Source organism: Typopeltis vanoorti, chromosome 24 (genome assembly GCF_054136105.1).
Source record: "Typopeltis vanoorti isolate ZY-2024b chromosome 24, IOZ_Tvanoo_1.0, whole genome shotgun sequence".
Classification (NCBI taxonomy): Eukaryota; Metazoa; Arthropoda; class Arachnida; order Uropygi; family Thelyphonidae; genus Typopeltis; species Typopeltis vanoorti.
The window spans coordinates 17105268-17129465 of NC_143572.1; the positions used below are offsets into that span (position 1 = coordinate 17105268).

General features: G+C 34.0%; 1 protein-coding gene across 4 annotated transcripts in view; it reads right to left on the reverse strand.

Annotated features, from left to right (window-relative positions):
* Nucleotides 1-2295: 2295 nt before the first annotated feature.
* LOC150092959 (uncharacterized) overlaps nucleotides 2296-24198 on the reverse strand; it is a 538308-nt gene continuing 516405 nt past the window's right edge. For 3 of the 4 annotated variants that reach the window (XM_090413660.1, XM_090413659.1, XM_090413662.1), the window contains 2 exons: nucleotides 18243-18388; nucleotides 10060-10693 (listed from right to left, as the gene is read on the reverse strand). In XM_090413660.1, the coding sequence (XP_090269786.1) occupies nucleotides 10512-10693; nucleotides 18243-18388 (328 nt within the window). In that variant the 3' untranslated portion in view covers nucleotides 10060-10511. Of the gene's footprint in view, nucleotides 2559-10059; nucleotides 10694-18242; nucleotides 18389-24198 lie in introns of those variants that run through there. The other variant, XM_090413661.1, reaches the window with a different exon arrangement.

A 24198-nucleotide genomic window follows, 5' to 3' on the forward strand; every position in this document is an offset into this window, starting at 1 on the left:
TAAGTCTATTCCTGTATCACTTACATTTTTATTTTCTATTTCTTCATTACTAAGAGATGGATTGTAGCATAGCTGTTTATAACATTGCATCCATTCATCTTTTGAGATCTGAACTTGCTGCTGCATGTTTTTCTGATTTATTTCAAATGTTTCATTAATTTACTATATTTACTTGAATATAACTCGCATTTTTTCCCAAAAAATTAAAGTTAAAAAATTGTGGTGCGAGATATATGCAGGGATTTTTGGAAACTAAGTTTTTCATGAAAAAACTAAATTGATGTTTATAATTAAATCCTCAGTATTCATTATAATTTATAATTGTTCACATTATTTATAAAATGAATGCATTTAAATTTTAATTATCATGTTATTTACATGATCAGTGGCTCACCTTCATTACGCGATAGGGGGGAATTGAGATGCCCTTCCCGTGCCCCACCACCACCAGTAGTGTTACCTTGTGGTACTTCAGACAAAAGAAGCCCCAGAGATGAATCACAGGTAACATGAAGCTAATGTTTCAAACAAGGCATCCAAAGGTACCAAGCCTCCTGGACCACTTACAGCAACTATGATGAAGACAAAACTTAAAAAGCTCAATGTCAGCTCGATTGTCGCCCGGAATAACAAGGATTGCGTTGCCTGTTTGGGTGGTGGGCACGCTTCAAAAAATAAGTTACAGTCCCTTAAACAACACTCTCTCAAGATATGTTCCCTAAATATAGGACTATCTAAATCCAAAGCCATTGGCAAAATAGCCAAAGACAAAGCAATTGATGTCTTGGCTCTCCAGGAAATCCATGTGCCTGACACAGCCCTCAATAGACTAATATCAGGTTATGCGTATGTGAGTTCTGTATCAGGTACACATAACCCAATGTGTACAAAATACCCCATAAGTATTAACCATAAGCATCACCATACCTTGCTATCTATGTTGGCAGCTTCAACTCTCATCACACCATGTGGGGTTATTCCTCTAACAACCGGGACAGTAATAATCTGGTTAACTGAATGGATACATATAACCTGTATTTGATTTACGATGCCAAGCAGGAACGCACTCTCCTCTCAGCCAGATGGAACAGAACCTCTGCCAACAATCCTCAACAATCCTCAACCTAACCATCCTCAACAGATTCCCTAATAGTCAGCATTGTCCTACACTCATAGAGAAGACAGGACATCAATCCCAATCATCAGCGGAACACTAATCGCTAGATGGAACCTTCGCAGGTCTAACTGGAATGCATTTCAGAAACAAATCAAGCAAACCATTAGAGCAATTCCACCCACTCCTAATTGCTATCCAAGATTTGTTAAACTAATCAAAACTGCAGCCAAAGCCTCTATTCCTAGAGGCTACAGAAAACAATACATCCCATGCTGGAGTAGAGAACTTTTAGCCAAATATGAAAAAAACTGAAGACCCAACTGTTGCTAAGGTGCAACAATGTTTTTTTGCAATATTTCATTTATTTCTATAAGCTTCTAGTGATTCTGGTGTTTGTTTCTGCAAGAGTAGCTTATAACTTTCTTATTTTTCTTCTAAAGCTGTTGCTATTTCATCAGTCCTTTTTTTTTTTTTTTTTAATTTTGGTCTTTGTTTTTGTTCTAAGAATCTCTTCTGCTGTTTGTTTTATTAATTTGCTTATATTTATCCATTCTTCATTTATGTTAGAAGAAACAGGAATTTGAGATGAGTACTGAGTCAATCAGTGATACAGATTCCTAATACTATCTTCCTGAAGTAGGCAAGTTTTATAGTTTCTTTCTACATTTTCTTTGTTAGATGCTTGTTTCCATTTTGCTTGTATTGCTATTTTTGAGACTACCAGATAATGATCTGAATATATATAATTTCTTTCAATACGTTTTCTAATAAATGAAATGAAGATTCTTAAGTACAGTATATATATCCATTAAACATATATGTATATATTTTTAAGAGACTGGATCTTTGAACATTGAAAAAGATCAAAAATCCAAAAAGCTAACATTAACTATGATAATTTTTTTTTTTAATTCTCAATACATACATATAAAATGAAGTTTGAAATTAATTTTTCTTTAACTCTTTAAAGAATATGTGCTCATTCTCATACAAACAGAGAAGCAAAAAAAGAGATATCAGCTTAGTTACATGTTAACTTTTCATTCAGATTTTGAGCATCTTCAATTTTGATACTATATTCCAAGACCTCTAAAGTTTTAATAATGTCAATAATTAGACAAGAGAATATCTTCTGTCCATTCTAATAGTAAACTAGAGATATCACAAATACTAAAATATATCAAGCCAGTAACAATTTATTAAACCTTTCAAAATATTTACAAACTAGCATATAAACACAATTTCACATTCAGAATGATTCAGACCCATTTATTTCCATTAAAATGAAGCATTTGTTACAAGTTGATTCTAAGCTGCAGTTTATTATTTTTTTTTTAAAGCAGATGTCACCACAGTGTAATAGCAGCAATTAACTGGGATTACAATAGAGGAAGTCCTGCTTCTCTTTCAAAGACATATAAATAACTTCTCAAATATACACCTGAGAATGAAATGAATATGAATGAAATGATAAGATGGAGAGGAGATGAAATTAATTAAGCTGTTTTATAAAACGTTCATGGCTATAAATTTTACTATAAAATTCTAAGTTTTCACTTTCTCAATACTCTAGTTTTCTCATATTTAAAAATGCATTAAAATTATTCCGAAAACTTTCCCTTCTCCAAAGAAAACAAATTAGACAAATATTTAAAAATATAAGTTAAAACAATAATTAATATGGTTATTGGAACATATTATTCACTCATTATATAGAGTGAATGATATGTACAAGAAGTATCTTGACAACTAAGCTACCTATCTATAGAGGCTTTACATATGTTACCTCAGTATATATCATTCACTCTATTTTGATTTTCTTGTATCTCGATTTTTATTTCCTTTAATAAAATCAAAGAAAGAATTCCTCAAAACAGTTTTAATGATGCACATAAAACATTTTAAAACTCTATAAAACAGCTTTTGAGTAAATTTCCTACAAACATTAAATTAAGAAATATAGTGAAAAAGCAATTCAGAAAATCAGTTGTTCCTAGCAAATATATACATACAGGCAATTTATTTGTTAAATCAATGGTGCACAATAAATGCTTCAGTTGTATTTTCTACTATTCATAATTGTACTGTACAGAAAGCATACATATGTACTGTATAGACAAGAGGTGCTCAAGTATTTTAAGACACATCACTTCTGTCTATTGCATTGCACTTTCTTTTAAAGTGTGTGGTGATTAATAATTTTAGTGTGAATCTGTGGTAAAATATAACTTCATTCAATTGATCTGATCATATATTCTGATTTAACACTATATATAGATTCATGTTTTATGTAACAATGCATTTTTTTAAAAAAAGGAGTCGATTTCCACTACTGGTGACAGTTGTGCATTTATGTTAACAGGGCATGAGTAAATGCTATAACAGTGCATATCAGTTTATATACCAAGGTCTGTTTTACTGACCTTGGAATATATACAATTGCATTCATGTTATAGGTAGGAATTAAGATTGTTAATTTTAAGTTCATAGTTTGTTTTTTCCCACAGTACTTTTTTTTATTATTATTTAATTGTGACAAACTACAAATAAGACTATTATAAAAAGTCTTATGTAACTTTTATCACTTAAAGCAAATGTTATGAAAGACATTATTATCGTAGTAATAATAATATATAGGTACATCGGTCTGGCAATTCATTAGCAGGGGTATATGTAAGTTTCGGTTCACTAAAACCTTGGTATTCCAGGTCTACCTACTCACTGATGAGACCTCAATAAAGGTCGAAATCAGTCTGGGTAGTGACCTCTCCTCATAATGTAAAACAGTAATACATCTCCTAGGAGCTGCATTTTACATTATGAGAAAATATTAAGGATAGTGACTGAAATATTAAGCACTTCTTTACTGACTATGTCATGTGAATTTCTTTATTAAAAAGGACCAAAAGTCATAAACAGTGAGGAACTGTGAGAGGTAGCTCTTTTCAATGTTTATTGAAAATCGAAAAATATTGTAAGTTGGAATATGCCATTTGCCACTTAATGGTTTAAATTTACCAAATAACCAAATAATTGGTAAATGTCATAAAGTCAATGTGGAATTCTAGCTCAAAATAAATAAAAAGCTTAAGTAACCTCTGAGACAGATCTAGTAATTATATACTTTTTTTTCCCTTAAAAATAATCTTATGCTAATTATGTTCTCAAAGTTTTGAGGTATTTAAATTAACTTTGCTATTATTAACTTTATTTAAATAATAATAATAATGATATTATCATGAGTTAGGTATATTACATAGAACAGGTAAGAAAAAAAAAAGTGCAGCAAGGATTTAAAAGTAACATTTTAATTACTAATTATAATTTGTGATAAATTTTAAGACCATTCTTTTTTGGATAGCTAAAAGTTCTAGTTCTGTGAGAGGGCTTAAAGGAGGACTTATAGGATTTGAAGAATGCCAATTCAGTGAAACTGCAAAAGTACCCACAGAAAGGATATATGGCAGAAACAAGCTGTCTGTGGTGAATGTGTGTGAGGGAGAAATGGGAAGAGAAGATAATCAGTTAGCTGAATTGTCCTGAGGACAGTACCATATCTTTTAGAGGCAGGAGAACAATTCAGCTTTGGAATTTTTGGTGTCCTATGCCAAATATGAAACAGTATTCTAAGAGTGGACAGATTTGTACAGAGTCAGAAACTAAGAGGGGGGGGGGCTGTCTTGATTGGAAAAGGAAAGCTTTTGGATGTGATGTGTTATTTGTGCGGAAAGGCTAGAGGTACATGTCAGTTCAAGGAGAGAGCTGACCTTGTTTAAGAATCTGGGTAGTATTGAAGATAAATAGAGATGATTCCCTGAGACTTAAACTTGGAATGCTTGAGTACTGCAAGGTTTGTCAAATGAGGAGAAACAGAATGCACTATCATTAGCAGGACTATGGAAAGGATTTGAGGTCACTGAGAAAAGTTTATTGACATATAGAAGAAAGATGGGCAATAGGGAAAAGAGAAGCTGTGATGACAAACCATGAATAGTCTGAGAGGAAACTGACAGCCTAATTGCAAAAGATGGAAGGCAGAGCAATAAGACAGTAGCCTGGTAAATCAGATGCAATCAAACACTGGAGATATCAAGAGCAGCCAAATAAGTTTCTTCTAACTTTTCTTTAGCTGTGTCCAGAGGTGTAGGTAGATGAATAGGAGAAAGGCAGAATTCATATGGCTAGTTGCTGAGTAACAGATAAGCCTCTGAGTAGTAAAAAAAAAAAAAAAAATGAATCTTAAAAGCCCTACCTATTATTTTAGAAGAGGGCAAAGGCAAGGAACTGATAGTTTGATGGTATATTTTTTTATCTTCCTTTTGGAGTAGATGAGTTCAAAAGAGTGCGGAGGCCATATAGAAAAGCTGATAGTTCTGAAGCACAGTTTGAGTATAATTGAAAGGATAACATTTAGAACCAGATGAGTTTGGAATCTAGGTTATTAAAAATTATTCCAGATTTTTCTGATACAAAAAACCAAAGGAGACATGAAGTGCCTGTTTCTGATATAGAAGGTGGGTGATGTTCTGGTTTGTTCAGGGATTAGAAAAAAAAAAATGCTGCGAGTGTGTGTATAAGAGAAATGAAAGTATAAATAGGCAGGAATTGCACTCGAATGGTCTTCTGAAGGAACCAGAAGACAAAACTGGTATTTGTTCTACATTAAACACTTTTAAAATCAGATTTGGATCTGTATTTTTTTTTTTTCATCATGCCTTAAAAAAGCATATTTGTATCTTCCTAAAAATATGCATATATTGGGGGGAAAGTAAAGTCAGTTTATTTTTTAATTAGAAGAGTAAAATATACATAATTTTTTATTTCCAATAATAGACCCTGTTTATTTTCCAAATATTTGTGAGGTCAGTGCACAATTTTCTTAATGCAGTCTGAGAAGAAAGCTTTTGTTGTTTCTGCAGTCATGCAAGCACTTCTTTACTATGTCATGTGAATTTCTTTATTAAAGAGGACCAAATGTCATAAACATTGAGGAACTATATCCAGACTGTAAAATAGGTAAGAAAGGATTTAAAATGTGTAAATACTAAAATTCTTTCAATGATCACATCAGTTAATGTGATATGGCATTGTTGTGATGCACAGAAAATATAATCCTTTATATTTACTGTGAACAGCAATTTTCAGTTTCTTTTTTGAATATTTCTATCCATGGAAGGCTTGATTCCATCCAAGCATAAAAATAGTGAGTATGTTGTTTACCAATGGTGCAATCAGAAGATGGAATCATTTATTGACCCCTCAACTATACAGACATGCTTAGCACAAACAGCTGGGAAGGCACATTTAGGTTTCATTCCCCCCACTATACAATAACTTGTTGCTTGAAAGGTTAATAAAAAATCCATCTATTCAGGTAAATACTAGAGCTTGCACACACACCTAGAAAATTATAGATTTAATGACTATAAAACTGAGATAACATATAAAGATTTTAATGATAAATACTACTAGTTTCGGCATATAGCAGCCTTCTGCAGGTATTTATAAAGGAATACTAATAAACATTGAATTATCTAAACAAATTGGAAATTATAGGTACAAATTGCCTCACATAATCGATACATAAAAACGTTGTATTTTTTCTTGTTCCAACTGGCGTGCCATTGTTTATTGCAATTGTGCGTGTAGGTTCACGTGAACGCCAATATTGAACAACTGCAGCATGGCTATCTGGGATGTTATAACTTAAATTGTTGTTTAAGTGGACCGGGTTCAGTAGGATTTCTCTTGATTCTACAATTTTCCTCTCAAACTCATCATCACAGCGAAAGATATTTTCTGATCTGTTCTAGCAAACGGAGTGGCTTTGTTGGTCATCATTAGGATTATTTGAAAAAAGAACATGACTGGATAACGCAGTTGCATGAGATCTTTTGTAAGAGATGTCTCTCTTATGTTCTTCTATCCGTTGTTCAATAGATTTGTTTGTTTGTCCAAAGTATGGGATATTGCAATCGCACCACAATTTATATACTCCAGGGTACTTAAGGTTGTGATGAGTAGGTTTTGGATGGCTGATTAGAGAACGGATTTTAGGAAGTGTGATGAAGAAGGTCCTGATATTATATTTTTTAAGGACTTTAGCTATTTTTTTGGAGACTGTGCTATAGCACGTTCTCTCTTAAATGAACAAGATGAACTACAAAAAGAAATGAATCACCTCACTCTTATTTTTAAACAAAATGGATACTCTGAAAAAAAATTAAGAAATTTCTTCTGGATCCTCCTAGGGTGCACAACAGAGACTATTAATTTTAAAGGTAGCATCTCCATTCCATACATTAGCACAGTCTCCAAAAAAAAATAGCTAAAGTCCTTAAAAAATATAATATATTTTTTAAGGATAGAAGAGCATAAGAGAGACATCTCTTACAAAAGATCTCATGCAACTGTGTTATCCAGTCATGTTCTTTTTTCAAATAATCCTAATGATGACCAACAAAGCCACTCCATTTGCTGGAATAGATCAGAAAATATCTTTCGCTGTGATGATGAGTTTGAGAGGAAAATTGTAGAATCAAGAGAAATCCTGCTGAACCCGGTCCACTTAAACAACAATTTAAGTTATAACATCCCAGATAGCCATGCTGCAGTTGTTCAATATTGGCGTTCACGTGAACCTGCACGCACAATTGCAATAAACAATGGCACGCCAGTTGGAACAACTTGAAAAAATACAACGTTTTTATGTATGGATTATGTGAGGCAATTTGTACCTGTAATTTCCAGTTTGTTTAGATAATTCAATGTTTATTAGTATTCCTTTATAAATACCTGACCTGAAGAAGGCTGCTATATGCCGAAACTAGTAGTATTTATCATTAAAATCTTTATATGTTATCTCGGTTTTAGTCATTAAATCTATATTTTTTTTTCAAATGTACAACAACCAAGTAAAAGCTGATCTCACACACACACACACACACACACATAGGATGGTTCAAAATTCCATGTACAAACTTTGAGGGGAGGTAGAGACATTAATATCAACAATATTCACATGACCAGAAATGCCACACGAAAGTGATAGGTGACACTGTTTGCCAGCGATCCAGGTGAGAAATTGGGGATTCCTCATTGAAGCTTTCAACGTCGTATAAAGAACACGCTTCGTTTTACGAATGCTGAGATGGCACCTCGTTTTCCATATTATGTATCCAACTACTATTGAACTGTTCAGTTATGCCGAATAAAGTTTTTTATGCTACTTACTGCCTTGTGTTATTTCTGTATCTTTGTGTCCCTGTTAGTACCTTCCAGGGGCATTTCCGGTCATTCTTTCCTATGCGAACATGCTTGATTTTGATGTTCTTTACCTCCCCTCAAAGTTTGTATGTGGAATTTTGAACCACCCTGTATATATGTACTAAAAGGCAATCGCTAACAATTACACGTAAATTATAATTTACTAGACTGTATCACCACTTCTCATTCTGTTTTAAGGATGATACAATCTCAGATTAGCCTTCTCTAAATACACATCTTTCTGCTGTTGTTTAGGGATTATTTCTGAGACATAATGTGAAAAATGTATGTTTAAACAGCCATGGAGTTTGTGAGATAATAACAAACCTGCTGTGATTGAAACCGTAATTCAAATTTAATTCTAGCAGTAGAAATAGTGCATGCACTAACTGATTTTCTCAATCAGAAACTCAATGTTTTAAATGTGTTTGATTGGAAGTCAGACCGAACTTGAATGGGAGACTGCATAACAAGATCACAAACAGCAATCAACATGCTTAATGCAGCTGCATTTATGAAATTATTAAAAAGAATCGCAAGATTTCATAACACGTGACAGCAAATAAAACTGGCATTTCACTTGAACCAGCACAGGAAATAACTGTTAATGAACAACTGCTTTTACAACAAATCCCATGCAATAAAAATAACCAGGTTTTTTTTTTTATAATAAAAGTGCTATAAAAATACTATGACAAACAACCTGGTTATGTTTGTGATAAACTACTGACCTCAGATATTGAAAGATGTGCATATGATGGGTTCCCCATACTCAGCACGAAACTGAAATTTAAGTTAGTGGACATTTCAAGACATTCATTGCAATATGAAGAAGGCAACTTCTGCAACAGAGTGAATCTATGATACTGTCACAAGGTTTGTCAGCACCAAAAAAGTTCAAGATCATTTCCTGTGATGGCAAAGTTATGTTCATTGCTACCTAAGACATGATGTAGTGTATTTAGTATTTATGCTTATTGGAACCACCATTAATTCTGAGCACTATATTAGCATACTGCAAAATGTGAAGACCTTAGCCTGAAGTGACGTGACAGCTTTTTCCTAAAGAAGAACCATTCACTGGCTCACACAAGCACTGAAGAGACTCACCCTTCACCAGAATTGGTTCTATCCACCTTCCATCTCTTTCAAAACCTAAAGGAATATTTGAGAAGACATCACTTATTTCAGATGATGAAGTCAAAACGCAGTTTCACCAGCAAGACTCAGTTTAGTTTAGCTTGACCACTACTACATGAAATTATATGACTCGCTAGTGCATGTATGTATAAGATTACTACCTAATTATAATGCAAAAGAAATATCAAAAACTTAGAATACAGTTCATCAAATTTGATTGAAATATGTTTCCATTACTGGGGAAAAAATGGTGGAGGGGAACATTATTTATAGGTTTCCTTGTATAAATTATTTCTGCCACGAATACCACAGTGAATTAAGTCCCTGTTATAAACTTAATGCAAAATTCAGCAGGTTCTGCTAGTACAGCATGAAGATATAAGATTTTATCAATCATTCAAAATTTTATATATATTTTAAGTCAAAAGTGTTTATTTTTTTTAATTAGCTTCAGTTCTTAAAAGCATACTCTTTGAGCACCCCAAGCCCAGTCAGTGACCTACAGTGCACTTTAGATTGCCATTACTATCAAACAATTACTGACTATGACAGCTTAACAGAGAACATTTGGTTTTATTTAATGTATATCAGCAATAAAAATCAACACTTGTTACATAATCCACATTACAAATAATTCATCGACAAAGGAATGTTTCCGTCATTACCAATACATTTTTATATGCCTTATAATCATATAGTTTTACATATTAAGAACACAACAAAACATTTCATTAAGCTAAAAAGAACATAAATTTTTGTTTAAAATATATGGATTAAATTCATATTTATTAATTCTACTACAATACAAACTAAAATTCCTTTTGTAAAAGTCCTATTTATATATAATGTACACGATAAAATGAAACAGATATGTTTCTATAAGTATCCCAGCCTCTCCCACACATATAAACAACAATGTACAATTATCCCTCTAACAATGATGATGGATCACAGGGAGAAAAAAAAAAGTTCGCATTTAAAAAGTCTTTTAATCCACATATGCATAATGAAACTTTGGATGAGAATCTGCAGACAAGCAAGTTCCATTAATAAGGCATTGAATTATCCACTCAGTTGATACAATAGGAATACCCAGTCGAGATGCTTGTTGAATCACAGCACGTGGACAGGATGGATCACTTACAACAACATGCACACTAAAGGTAGGTGCTAAAAATATATAGTTATTATATAGAATTCTTCATGAATCTGAAGGAAAGACAAAAATTTATAATGGATGGAAATTATAAATATTGTAGCAATAGGTGGTAAGATATATACACTGAGCAACCAGCTTATTAGTACCCCCCCCCCCATCACTAATGAAATCTGCTGAGCCATTAGAGATAGCATCACTAGTTTATTTCAGCAATTCCAATATATATAAATCAGGTATGCTAAGAGACTAACCAGAGTAACCCATACTACAAAATTCACATGTTTGACTGTATGATTGCACAGTGCATCAGTGCTTATCTTAATTGGTCAAATGCAATTAATTGTACGATAACTTCGAATACCTTAATTTATCAATTAATTGCAACCAAATCTGTGTAGAGTGGGGAGACAATGTGTTTATTTTAACATATATTAGAAAACCCGTGCTACAAAATTCATGCCAGTTTGATCGTATGATTGCATTTTTGTCGATGTATGAAAGATTTAAGAGTTCATAGTGCATCAGTGCTCATCTTAATTGGATGATAACTTTGAATACTTGAATTTATCAATTAACTGCAACCAAATCTGTGTAGAGTGGGGTGACAATGTATTTGTTTTAAAATATATTAGAAAACAATAACAAAAGAGAATACTATATTTGGTTGGTATATTTGAATTACTCAAAGGTGTAAATATAATAATAAATTTGGAAGAGGAGGACGAGCCTTACCTCCTTTGGCTACAATCATACAATCCGCATAAACTTCTGGCAGAACACGAGATATTCAGTAGATTGTCAACAATGTTTCCCATTGTAAATATCAGCAAAATAGTTATAAATTATTTATAGAAAATTACATATTAAAAAGTTGTCTATATTGGTGTCCTAAGCACATCAGTTCACCTGTCATGCATGCAAAACAAATGAAACTCATCAAACAAAAACAGCAACTCATGACAAATGACAATGTTCAACTGGATTGGTTAACACAATAACCAATCAAAGCCACTGATTTCTGAGTGCTATCGTCTCAGTGCACACCCTGCCTTAGTTTAAAACCACTGGAACACTAAAAATTTGACCTGCTGCACCATCTGTATATCTGTAAAAAGGTGTCTGTATTTGTAACTGCACACTCATGCTATTAATGCAAATGTGATACAATGTTTATGCAATGAAAACGCCCTTAGTGTTGGTATTGCAATCTGATGCAGTAATGGTCCAACAGTGCAAACTAAGTAAGTACAGCAGACATATTTAATACCAGACATTTGAGGAATGCAAAAAAGTTATCTGATACAACAAATCCCAGTTTCAAATGCAGGATAAGAATATGGTAATACTACAGGCTGGTGGATGTATGAAATATGTTTCTTTGTGTACATGTTAGGTCTCCTGATACTACTTATGGCCTATGTGAATAATGTTAACCAGGTACATCCCTTCATGCTCATAGTTTATCTCTAAAAACAGTTATGTCCAGCAAAATAATGTACAGTGGTAACAGATCATTTTCTTTGTGTAGATGTTAGGTCCTCTGATGTCCTGCTTGAATAATACTAACCACGTGCATTCCTTCAAATTCACAGTTTATCCATCTGAAAGCAGTTTACTTCAGCAGAATAATGCACAATATACATATTATTTGTGAATGGTTCTAGGAGCATAAAGGTGAGTTTACCATACCTCACTGGCCTGATTAGCACTGATCTCAACCCTATCAAACATATGTCACATGAGATGAGATGAACTATTTGTGAGGTAATCTACTGCATTATAATCAAAGGCAGCACTGGAATACAAATGAATCTGTCTAGAGGAGCATCTCTGTGAAACACTTTTGGCACCTCATGGAGCTATGCCCTAAATGAAGTGAAACTAAAGGGATACTTAGCACCTAACTAGTTCAGAAAGCCTGGACAGAGGGACGAATTCCCAATGATTGGAGTAGAGCTCTCATAGTACCCATGTATAAAAAGGGAAATAAAACTGAATGTGAGAATTACAAGGTATTTCCCTACCGAGTGTTCCTGGCAAGATCTATGCAAGTATACTTGAGAAAAGGTTGAGAAGAATTGTGGAAGAAAAGCTTGGTGAAGAACAAGCTGGATTCAGGCCAAATAGAGGCTGTCAGGATCAGAACTTCACTTTACAACAAATAGTTGAGAAAGCATGGGAATATACCAAAGATCTGTATTTAAGTTTTGTCGATTTGGAAAAGGCATATGACAAGGTGCCAAGAGAGAAGCTATTCAATACGCTACAGTTATATGGTGTCGATGGGGCATTATATCAAGCAATACTTAGTCTGTATTTGAGTTGTAAGTCAGCAGTTAGAATTGAAGGAAGTACAGGAAGATGGTTTAATGTTAAATCTGGTGTGAGACAAGGATGTACATTATTCCCTCTGTTATTCATTATCTATATGGTTCACATTATGAAGGAAAGTAGTATTAAACATGACGTCAAAATTGGAGATGTTAATGTCAGCTCTTTGCTTTATGTGGATGATGTTATACTTCTAAATAAATATGCTACAAGTCTGCAAGATTCTCTGACTAAATTAAATAACTGTTGTAATAGATATGGTATGAAGGTGAGCATTAAAAAGACAAAGACAATGAAAATAGGCAGAATCATTGAAAATGTCAACTGTGTTGTGAATGGAGAACCTGTGGAACAAGTAAAGCATTTCAGCTACTTAGGCACGATTTTTAGTGAAGATGGTAAATTAAATATAGAAATAGACAATAGAATCAGCAAAGCTGGTATGGTGGGAAGTCAATTGAATAAATTCATATGGAATAAGAGAGAAATTAGTCGGAACACTAAATTAGCTGTATACAAGACAGTGTTCAAACCAGTTTTAACTTATGGATCTGAGAGCTGGGTCAGAAGTAAAACACTTGACCAAAGACTAGAGACCGCAGATATGAGAGTTGTGAGAAAGATTAGAGGCATGAACAGATGGCATCAATGGCAATATCATATTAAAAATGAGGATATTAGGATAGAACTTGACATTGTCAGCATCCAGGGATGCATTAGCAGAGCTAATCTCAGGTGGTATGGTCACTTAAACAGAATGGGTGAAGAAAGATTAGCAAAACAAGTTCTCTGCCAGGTTGGCAGCAAAATGACCCAGAGGAAGACCAAGATATAGGTGGATTGATATGGTACAAAGTGCCTTAGACGATAGAAATATAAGATCTGATAATGTTGGAGTCTTGACAAGTAACAGACTGATTTGGAGGAAAATTGTAGATAGGAAGTTAGTAATGATGTAATTTTTTTCATGTAGTACTATCATATCCTGTAGCCCCCTTGAGGGTACATGGCAGGAATTTGATGATGATGATTATGATGATAAAGACAACAAATAAATTCATCAACCAACAACAGTCACTTATCTCAGAAATGGATATTTTTTCAGTTTTTTTATAGCACAAATTTATTCTGAAATTATTGTGATCCTTATTTTGTTTCAAAGCTTATTTTAATCTGCTCATTAAAGTATGTGGGGGAGGGGGGATGAAAACATCATTTACCACTTGAAAAAGTATGCATATTCTTCATGGCATGCTGTAAAAGATGGGTAAAGTTTGTCTTGGCAGCTGTATAGTAGAAATGTTGGTAGCAAGGCAATGCAAAAGAGAGTTTCAAATAGAACTGTACGATTTTAAGGGTAGAATGAAATGAAAAGTACAGGAATAAGAAAAGAAGGTGTTAGTTTTGAGCAGACATTTTAAAATCAGAAATTGCCTTCGTATTATCTAACAGCATTTCATTGAAGATCACTGTACCCAAGAAGGAAATTAACAACATATACTATATATTAATTAGAAAAAAGTTTTAATTAATGATTTCAATGATATGCACATTTATGTAGTGCATGTCCAAAATATAACAGCTAAAACTGAATATCTTGGAGGAGACCAGTACAAAACCTACCAGAAATGAAAAGAACTGACCAATATTCCTGAGTCAATGTCCAATCCTCAACTTCTGTGGTACACCTTGTTGGTGAGTCCCCCCACCCCCCATACATTCAGTATTGGGGGGAAGACTGAATGTACAAGAATGGGTTTGCAAATTCTGGAATTAGCTGACCAAATTTTATTCTGCAGTAGCTTAAATTAACATGAAATAAAGGTACAACATAATCATGCTAGCCGAGATAATGCCTGATTGAAATGACAAATTCTGTTGCTTACTTCAAGTAAACAGAGAAAAGCCAATTATTGGAACACCCACAACAGTAGTAAAGATATGTTTCTTAGGTTGGCACCTAGAACCAAACCTCATTTCTGTCTAGTGCTAAGGAAGCAAACACCATTTTTCACAGGGACACACAGATACTTCAAAAATGGACGATAAAAAAAAAAAAGGAGTGATCATGTACTTCTTATAATTTGAATTTTTAGAATGGCTTCCAGTACAACATATAAATAAACTTATTTATTCCTATTATTTCATGCAAGTAGAGTTGGTATGAGCATAAATAACTTAGTTGAAGTTATTGAAGATTATATGTGGTCAGAAAGAGCATAACAGAAAAGAGATGGACCAGGATAGGAATTACAGAAATGTCATGCTGACATAATTGATCAGAGACCTTTATAAATATTAAATACACAATGATAATACTTCCCATTCGAGAAGTATAAAAGTTCTTACATGAAAAGTAACTCAAAACACAGTGATATGTGTAATTTCAAAATGGGAAATCAATTTCCAAATTAGTCTATACCAATAGTCCCAAACTATTAACAAAGTAAAAGAAATCTGAGTTACTAAACTGGCCAATCCATAAAAAATGTTTAAAAAAAGCTCTAGAAACATCAATCAATGGCAAACTTACAGACACATTTTGACAAATCTGAAGAAAAAGATGCATGGATAATAATAATTAACAGTGAATACTTGGATATCTGGATTTCTGCTGAGAAATAATCATTGATAATGAAATGGTCCAACATAATGTACATAAATCCACACAGAGAGAGATCTTTATTTGATACAGGATAAGATATACAGAGCATTTGAAACAGAAACAGAAATTCACCATCTAGAATTTTTTTAAACAGGATAAAAATAACTATATCAAAAAAAAAAAAAAAAAAAAAGCATCATCAAATTCCTGACATGTAGCCTCAAGGGGGTGTACAGGAAAAAAGATATGTCAGAAAATCTTAAAATCTTAAGAAAATCTTGAGTAACTTTTGTATGTGAACTAATTTTTGTTTTCCTTCTGCATAGTTTATTATTAACATCAGACCTCCAGGAGGTACACACTGCCACACACAAACTTTATTAAACCATGCAAAGGAGAGTAGCCAGAAAAAGAAGGAAAATCAGTGGTGTGCTCTGGGGTACTGTTCTTAGACCTTTGCTGTTTAACTTTGTAGACGATATATTGTAAAAGTTTGATGCAGCACGAATTTTCATCCGGTTAATGCATTGACCTTTTACAGGAAGGAAAAACCCAGAAAACTTGTAAATATGTCTCTTATGTTATTATTTAGTATTGTATACAGAATATGTACAGCACAATGGGGATTAGCTTACTCTTTACAAACACAAAACATGTAGAATTGATAACACCAAAGGCAAGGCCATGCAGTCGGGAGGCCGTTTGATTCTTGTTTACACGTTCAGTCATGGGTGGCCTTCAAGGTTAGTGCAGAAAGGGATGGAATCAAACGTGACTTCCGCAGGCTGACAAAAACGGATTAGGAACATGAAAGAAGAAGTCGGCAAAAGTTTTAGAACACGCTATCATGTGATATTGCAAGGGGGTTCCAAAACTGAACCCAAGGTTTGGAAACTGAGAAGGATATAAGGCAAGTTTTGGGGAATGATCGAGGATCAACATGTAAAGAAAGGAACAAGGGGAGGTTCTGCCCAGATGCGGAGAAGTCTGAAGAAGGAGGTCGGAGGTTGATTAACCGTAAGCCGTTCGAATCAAGGAGCGTGGATGTCCAGAGGTGAATATGTAAGGAGAAATGAAACTGTCCAGAAGCTATTCCATTCAGCCGAGCCTGTGAATGCCCGACAATTGTAACCCTTCGACCGAATGCCGGAGAATCGTTCCTCACATCCCGCTTGCCGACCGCTTGCTGATGAAGCTGCTGGTTCTCCGACAATCCAGAGGTAGAAAATCCAAAACCCAGAATGGAAAAGGGAACATAGGACGCCATGACAAAAATAGAAGAAAAAGGTACATCATTGAGGAGGACTGTTCACGTGAGTCTGATATTGTATCTTATAAGATTATGTGGTGTAAGAAAGATGTTTTAATGAACTGATAAGAATCAAAAGATAGGATAGTCATAGCCAGAGAATAACTGATATGTCCCTTTAAGATTGAAATTGGTAATGCATGTGAATATGAATATAGCTAATTCCTGAGAAGCTAATTGAGTTTAGGAGGTAATCTGACATTTGTATAATATCTAAGTTTTATTGTTGATATGACTGATTGTTATATAAGTCTTGATATAGATAGAGATGTACTTAATTAGATATTGAAATTTAAGCTGAGGAAAGTATTACTAACTAACTGAGAAATTTTGGGAAATTACCTTGTGTTTTATTGATAAGGATTGATTGCTATATATATGTCATATTGGTATATTGATGCAAACAGAAGTAGATATTGAGAATTAAGTTGAAGAAAGTAATATAAACTATTCGAATAACTAAAGAAAGTTGTTGTAAGAGATATATAGGTAGTTGTGTTTTATTGTTAAGGATTGATTGCTGTATGTGTGTCATGTTGGTATATTGATGCAAATAGAAATAGATATTGAAAATTAAGTTGAGAAAAGTAACATAAACTATTCGAATAACTAAAGAAAGTTGTTGTAAGAGATATATAGGTAGTTGTGTTTTATTTGATAAGGATTGATTACTGTATGTAAGTCATGTTGGTATACTGATGCAAATAGAAGTAGATATTGGGAATTAAGTTAAGGAAAGTAATATAAACTGTTCGAATAACTAAAGAAAATTGTTGTAAAAGATATATAGGTATATATACCATATACTTGTTGAATTTTCTAAAAGAGTGTCGCCTGATCTTATTTATTGCAATGCATTGGTCTAAAATAATTCGAGCCTATAAGCGGGAAATCGCTAGGGTGAATTAATGAGGTAAAGAGACCATGACTATGAATGTTCTAAGAATTAATATTGCATGATTGAGGTCACCAGCCCCTCTTATAGGGTACCTGGTTTTAAGAAAAACTTATATTTAAAAAAAGATAAAATCTATCATTCCTGACTAAATACCAAGTTAACTACTAACACAAAAACTAGTAGTAAGCTGCTCTCTTTCAAAGAAAAAAAATGTACCATGTCAGGTATTTTGCAAAACCATTCAAGTTAACAACCATTAGATATATATTTCACTTAAAAGAAATGACAATTTTAATAAGAACAATCAATGTTGATTGACCTAATAATCATGACATTCAGCAGTTAATAAGTGCTGCATGTTATGATTAAATAATCTACAATGCTACAAAACTGGAAGTGTGGTTAATTTTTACCAACCTGATCTTTTTCCTCCTGTAGGTAATCTTTTCACTACTTCAGCTTTAGCTGCCAATAAAACTGGAGTCCATAAAGTAACGAACTGTTCATTTCCTGATGATACCAACAGAATGTGAAGGCCTTCTAATACTGTGCTGCGGGAATGTCTGTATGGATAAATGTCACCAAAATATAGCATAATAAATCATCTTTAATAATAAATGAACCTGCTCAATTATTTGAGTACAGCATTTCAGTGGATTTTTCTTTTCTTAAAAGAAAATATAACCATCTCTACTAGAACTGGTTCTTTGTTCAATGCCTTACAAATATTTTAGATCTTTCCTGAGATTAAAATAATACTTTACTAAAATTTCTTATGGATAAATGCTTATTTCTACATATGATCTTTGAATGTAGTTTGTTTTTCTTTGAATCAAGAGGTGATTGCTGCTGTAGAGGGGTATTTTGCAAATTTTACTGAGAATCATTACAGGGACGGAATAATGGCACCGGAGCATCGCTGGAATGTATTAGTCTTAAAGGAGATTATGTTGAAAAATAAAAATAATTTTGAAATTATGAATTCGTTTTTTCATTGTGAGGCCGAGAACTTTTCAGACCACTCTCGTACATGCTATATAACAAAAAAACTCTTTTGGGTTTACTTTGGCCTGCTTAGCTAATTTTTTCTCATAATCTGATTTGGTCTTTCTTACCCTGTCCATTCCTATGTCTTTTAGGGTATAATTAAGAGGGCATTATCAGAAAACAATAACGAAGGAAAATGCTATGTTTGGTTCGTATAATTGAATTACTCATGGGTGTAAATATTTTAATAATAAAATATGTGAGAATGAGAAATGTAAATGAAAGAACAAGTCTGAGTAGAAATACTTTCATTACTGGCAAATGAGTTATTAGTAATTAACATTTGTTATATTATATGTGCATCTTAATATGCTAGATGGAGTGAACAGTATGTGAATCTATAACTTTTACACATGTGTAAGTGAATTTATGATGGCATAATTAAAAAAAAAAACTTATGAGGAGAGGGAAAGTGATTTTTTTGCAAAATATAAATAACTAACCAATAATAAACAATTGCTGTATATACACATGGTAGTTTAGTAAATAACTATAGGGAGGGATGAATCCAATGAACTAATCATGTTGCTCAGGTGATTCATTTAGACGAGCATTTATTTCTCTGTTTTATTTATATTCCACTTCGTTTTCTAAGAGGTTTCTTTTGTTTACTGAGGCTCAGTATACATTTTACACAGTAATAATTCTAGTAGTAAGACTTATACGTAAGATGTAGTCGGTGTTCTCACTAAAGCCAAACCTCCAAAATCCAACTTATCCAAAAACGAATATACAGCCCTACAAGAATTGAAAAACAACAAAAAAATAGTAATCACCAAAGCTGATAAGGGAAGCGCCACTGTGGTACTCAATCAAAAAGATTACAAAGGTAAGCTAAATTCTTTAGTACGAGACCGTACTACTTACCTCCCCATTGAATATAATCCGACCAGCTCTCAGATTAGAACTATCCACAGACTCCTTAAGAAAGTCACTTCTTGGCCTGTGGAAGTCACCAACAAACTTAAACCTTATAACTCTAGACCCTCCTGATTATATGGACTCCCAAAAATACATAAACAAAATGTGCCATTGCGTCCCATAGTGGATGGCATTGATTCCCCCACATATAAATTAGCCAAACATTTAGCCAAAACGCTCACACACTACACTGGCAACACACCATCACACATAAAAAACTCAGCCCACTTTAAAGCCAGTATAGAAAACCTCACACTCCAACACACTGACATAATGGTCAGTTATGACGTCTCCTCCCTATTCACTAATGTCCCACTCAAAGAAACCCTTGAGCTCATGCAAGCCAAGTTTCCTCCCGATATCTCAGCCCTATTTCAGTTCACAATGAACTCAGGCTATTTCGTTTGGCAAGGAAAGTTCTACAAACAGATAGAGGGGACAGCCATGGGTTCACCACTTTCCCCACCCTTGGCCAATTTCTTTATGGAGACATTTGAAGAGAAAGCCTTAAACTCCGCCCCACAAAAACCCACTATTTGGCTTCGTTATGTGGATGATGTGTTTGCTATTTGGCCACATGGCTCAGACACACTCCACTCCTTCCTAACACACTTAAACAACCAACATCCCAGAGTCCAGTTCACCTTAGAAAAAGAAGAAAACAACACCCTCCCCTTCCTAGACACTTTAATCACCCGCCAGCTTGATGGATCTTTGGTTTTCTCTGTTTACAGAAAACCCACTCACATGTATCTGCCAGCAATCCCCCCCCCCCTCACAACAATATGGGGTGATAAAAACACTATATAACAGGGCAAAATTAATCTGCTCAGATGACAAGGCCCTGACTATTGAACTAAACAACATCCTCAACACTTTCTTAGCCAATGGCTATAACCCCAAAAAAATCCAAAAAATACTAAAACCTGTAAACCACAACCCCCCTCCCCCCCTCCACAATAAAGATTACACCAAGTCTATCACCATCCCCTACATCCAGGGCACCTCTGAAAAAATAACCAACATCCTCAAAAAATATGACCTTACTTCCTGTTACAGACCATGTAAAAAGTTGGCATCCCTTATCCGCTCTACCAAAGACCAACCACTTCCCCTAGACCTACCTGGTGTATACCAGGTCCCTTGCAGCTGCAAATTGTCCTACTTTGGCCAAACAGGCAGAACAACAAATATCAGGATTTCAGAACACCAAGACTACATCCGGTTTCACCAGTACAGCTGCTCTGGGCTGGCAGACCATGCCTTAGATATCCACCATAAAATTCATTGGAAGAAAACAAAAATAATCCATCGCAGCAAGTTTAAATACGAAAGATTATTCAAAGAATATTCAGCAGCTCTAAAAAACGTTCCTAACCTCAACAAATTTGGGTGCATGAAACTGCCCCAAATTTGGGAGACTTTCATTATGAGAACTTCAGCCCAACTGCCAAGACTACCAAATTAGCCTGCAAGAGGGCACCATTAGGACTTTAGGAACAATATTAGTTTCTTGCTTTCTTCCTCATTTGCTTTGTGTTAGTTCCTGAGTGCACATACCATATCTTTATGTTCCCGAAGATGGCAATGTGACATTGCCGAAATATAGAAGTTATTCATTAAAGTTGCCTTTAATTAATATACTTTATATGCATTGTTAATTTCCGTAAACTAATTACCAGTTACACAGTAATAGGATACATAATATCCAATCACTATCAAAATTATCCACACTTTCGCAAATTCTACATTCAATATGTTTTCTTTTTCTTTTCTTTTTTTGTCAGCAGCTCTTCTATCTCATCAATAATAGATATCTCACATATAATACGTAGAACTATTCTTTTTTTATTCAGGAATAGATACATTTTTACTATGCCTTTTGTTTCTGAAAACTGGAATAAAAATGTTCCTATACCATGAAAAACATTCCAACCTCATTAGATGCTATACTGCATAACCAAGAAACAAGTAGCTTTGTTTATTACTAAATACAGTACAGAGACATTTACAGTCTATATAGTATATTTACCAGCAATTTGTGTAATTGAAGACAATGGCAAAGACACTCATATGGAAAAAAAAAAAAAAAAAAAAAAGCACTCCCCTCCCACAGACTGTGCTGCATGCATTGTAAACAAAACAGATTTATTCTAACACTAAACATAGCAGCAAACTAAACACATTTGTCCTAACATCCTCTTTCAAATTTTCAGTTTCAGCAAATGCATATAACAGCTGTTTATAATGTAGTCATTGGATAATACAGAAAGCACACAATTTATGTAAAGCAAAAAGATCAATATGAGATTATATCTATAACTTAAAATCTGTTTGAATTATATTTGAGATATTCAATATAATCTAGACACATCATAAATAAAATTATACCAAAAAAGTTACAAATAACATGCCATATAACTTTTGTGAAAATGCAATGGCTCGATGTGAAGCAGCATACAATATGCTAAAGCTAGTTGTGCCAGCAGTTTACACAAGTGCACACACTGCATAGAGTGAACCTGTTATGTGGCTGATGTTCAAAAGGCTCCAGCAGCTATGCATATACCCTAATGATGAATGGGATCCAAATATCACAGACTACTCTCCTTTCCAATACCACAGACTTGAAACCCATAATCTAGCTTTGTGTGTGTGTGAGGAATGTAAGCTTTCCGTCAAAGATGAGTCTCAAGAACCTAGCTTCTGTTGCTATTGGAATAACAGTTTGCCCCATTCTCAACTCAGGATCTGAGCAAGGAGTGTGTTTTCAACAGAAGTGTACAGATACTTTTTTCTGATAAAAACCTGAACACATTACCATGAGCCCATGAAGAAATTGATCAACTGCTTGCTGAAATTGTCTTTTTATTATCCTCATGTTATAATAGTGACAAATTCTGAAATCATCAACATATAGAGCAATACCAAGAATCAGAAGAAGCTGTTCAGCAACTGAGCTAACATAGACAGCAAAGAGCATCATACTTAAGACAGAGCCTTGGATGAAACAACCTCTTCTTGACAATACGATTGAGAAAGCACACTTCCCACTCAGACTTGGCTAGATAAAGTTTTTGATATATACAGGAAAGTGCCCTCTGAGATCTAGGTTATTGAGGTCTTATAGTATGGCATATCTCCAGGCTGTGTCATAAGCTTTTTTTTCCATGTCAAAGAACATTGAAACTAGATGTTATTGTTTCAGGAATCTGTCTCTTATACATGACTCTAAAAGGACCACGTGGTCCAACGTTAAACAATGTCTATGATAGCCATATTGCTGCTTTCTAAATACCAGAGCAGTCTAGCATTAACATTTTCTCCAATATCTTACAAAAACAGCTTGTCAGAGCACTAGGTCGATAACTGTTTGCTTGTGTTGCCTTTCTTGGTTTTGGGAATGACAATGACAATTGACTTATGCCAAGCACCCAGAAACATTTCCTCTGTAGGTATTCTATTGTATAGTAAGAGAAGGAGATCCATAGAAGATCAAAGATGGAAGGTAGGCTAGACAGTAAAAGTTGGTTTTGCATTAACAAATGGCTCATTATAGTCCATTAGCAGAAAACTTTGGCATTATTTCTCTTGTTGCGCTCTTTCAATAGTATAAATTTAGGAGGACGTGAAGCTGTTGCTGAGATTCTGGCAAAATTTTATCTCAGTGTCTGCAATAGCTTTGAGATCAGCAACAACATCCATTATGGTGTAAGGTAGACAAATGGTGTGTTCTGTATCTACATTTCATTTTCCGAATTATATCAATTACCATACAATTTTTGTACTGGTTGTTTGATTAATCGATAAGATAAATTGGATCCATAAATTAGATAAATTAGACTAATTAGATAAATTAGACAAATGGTGTGTTCTGTATCTACATTTCATTTTCCGAATTATATCAATTACCATACAATTTTTGTACTGGTTGTTTGATTAATCGATAAGATAAATTGGATCCAAGATTGCTTTTGAATCTGACATCTCATAATGTGTTTTGGCTAAAAGCACACTTAAAAGCTATTAAGTTTGATGTGGTAGGGTATCAAGGAAATATACCCCATGCTCTGTGTTCATGTTTTTTGGCTGCCTAACATTCTGGGTTCCACAAAGGATTTGGATTGAGTGGAAACAGACAATCAATTCCAAATTCCTGAAAGGATGATGATTACATATTACATATGCAACTGCTGTATCTTTTCAAGAAATCTAAGTTGGGTTTAGTTGGGTTGATTGATTATGGCCGAAGCAACCAGGGATTTATGGTCAATAAATTCAACTATGAGTTGTACCCATTCACTGGGTAGCCTTGTATGCTGTGCAGAATGAAAAATCCGAGGTTCCACAAGAAAAAATTCCTGCCAACTTCTGCTAACTCTGTTTCAGTTGAAAAGCATGTAAC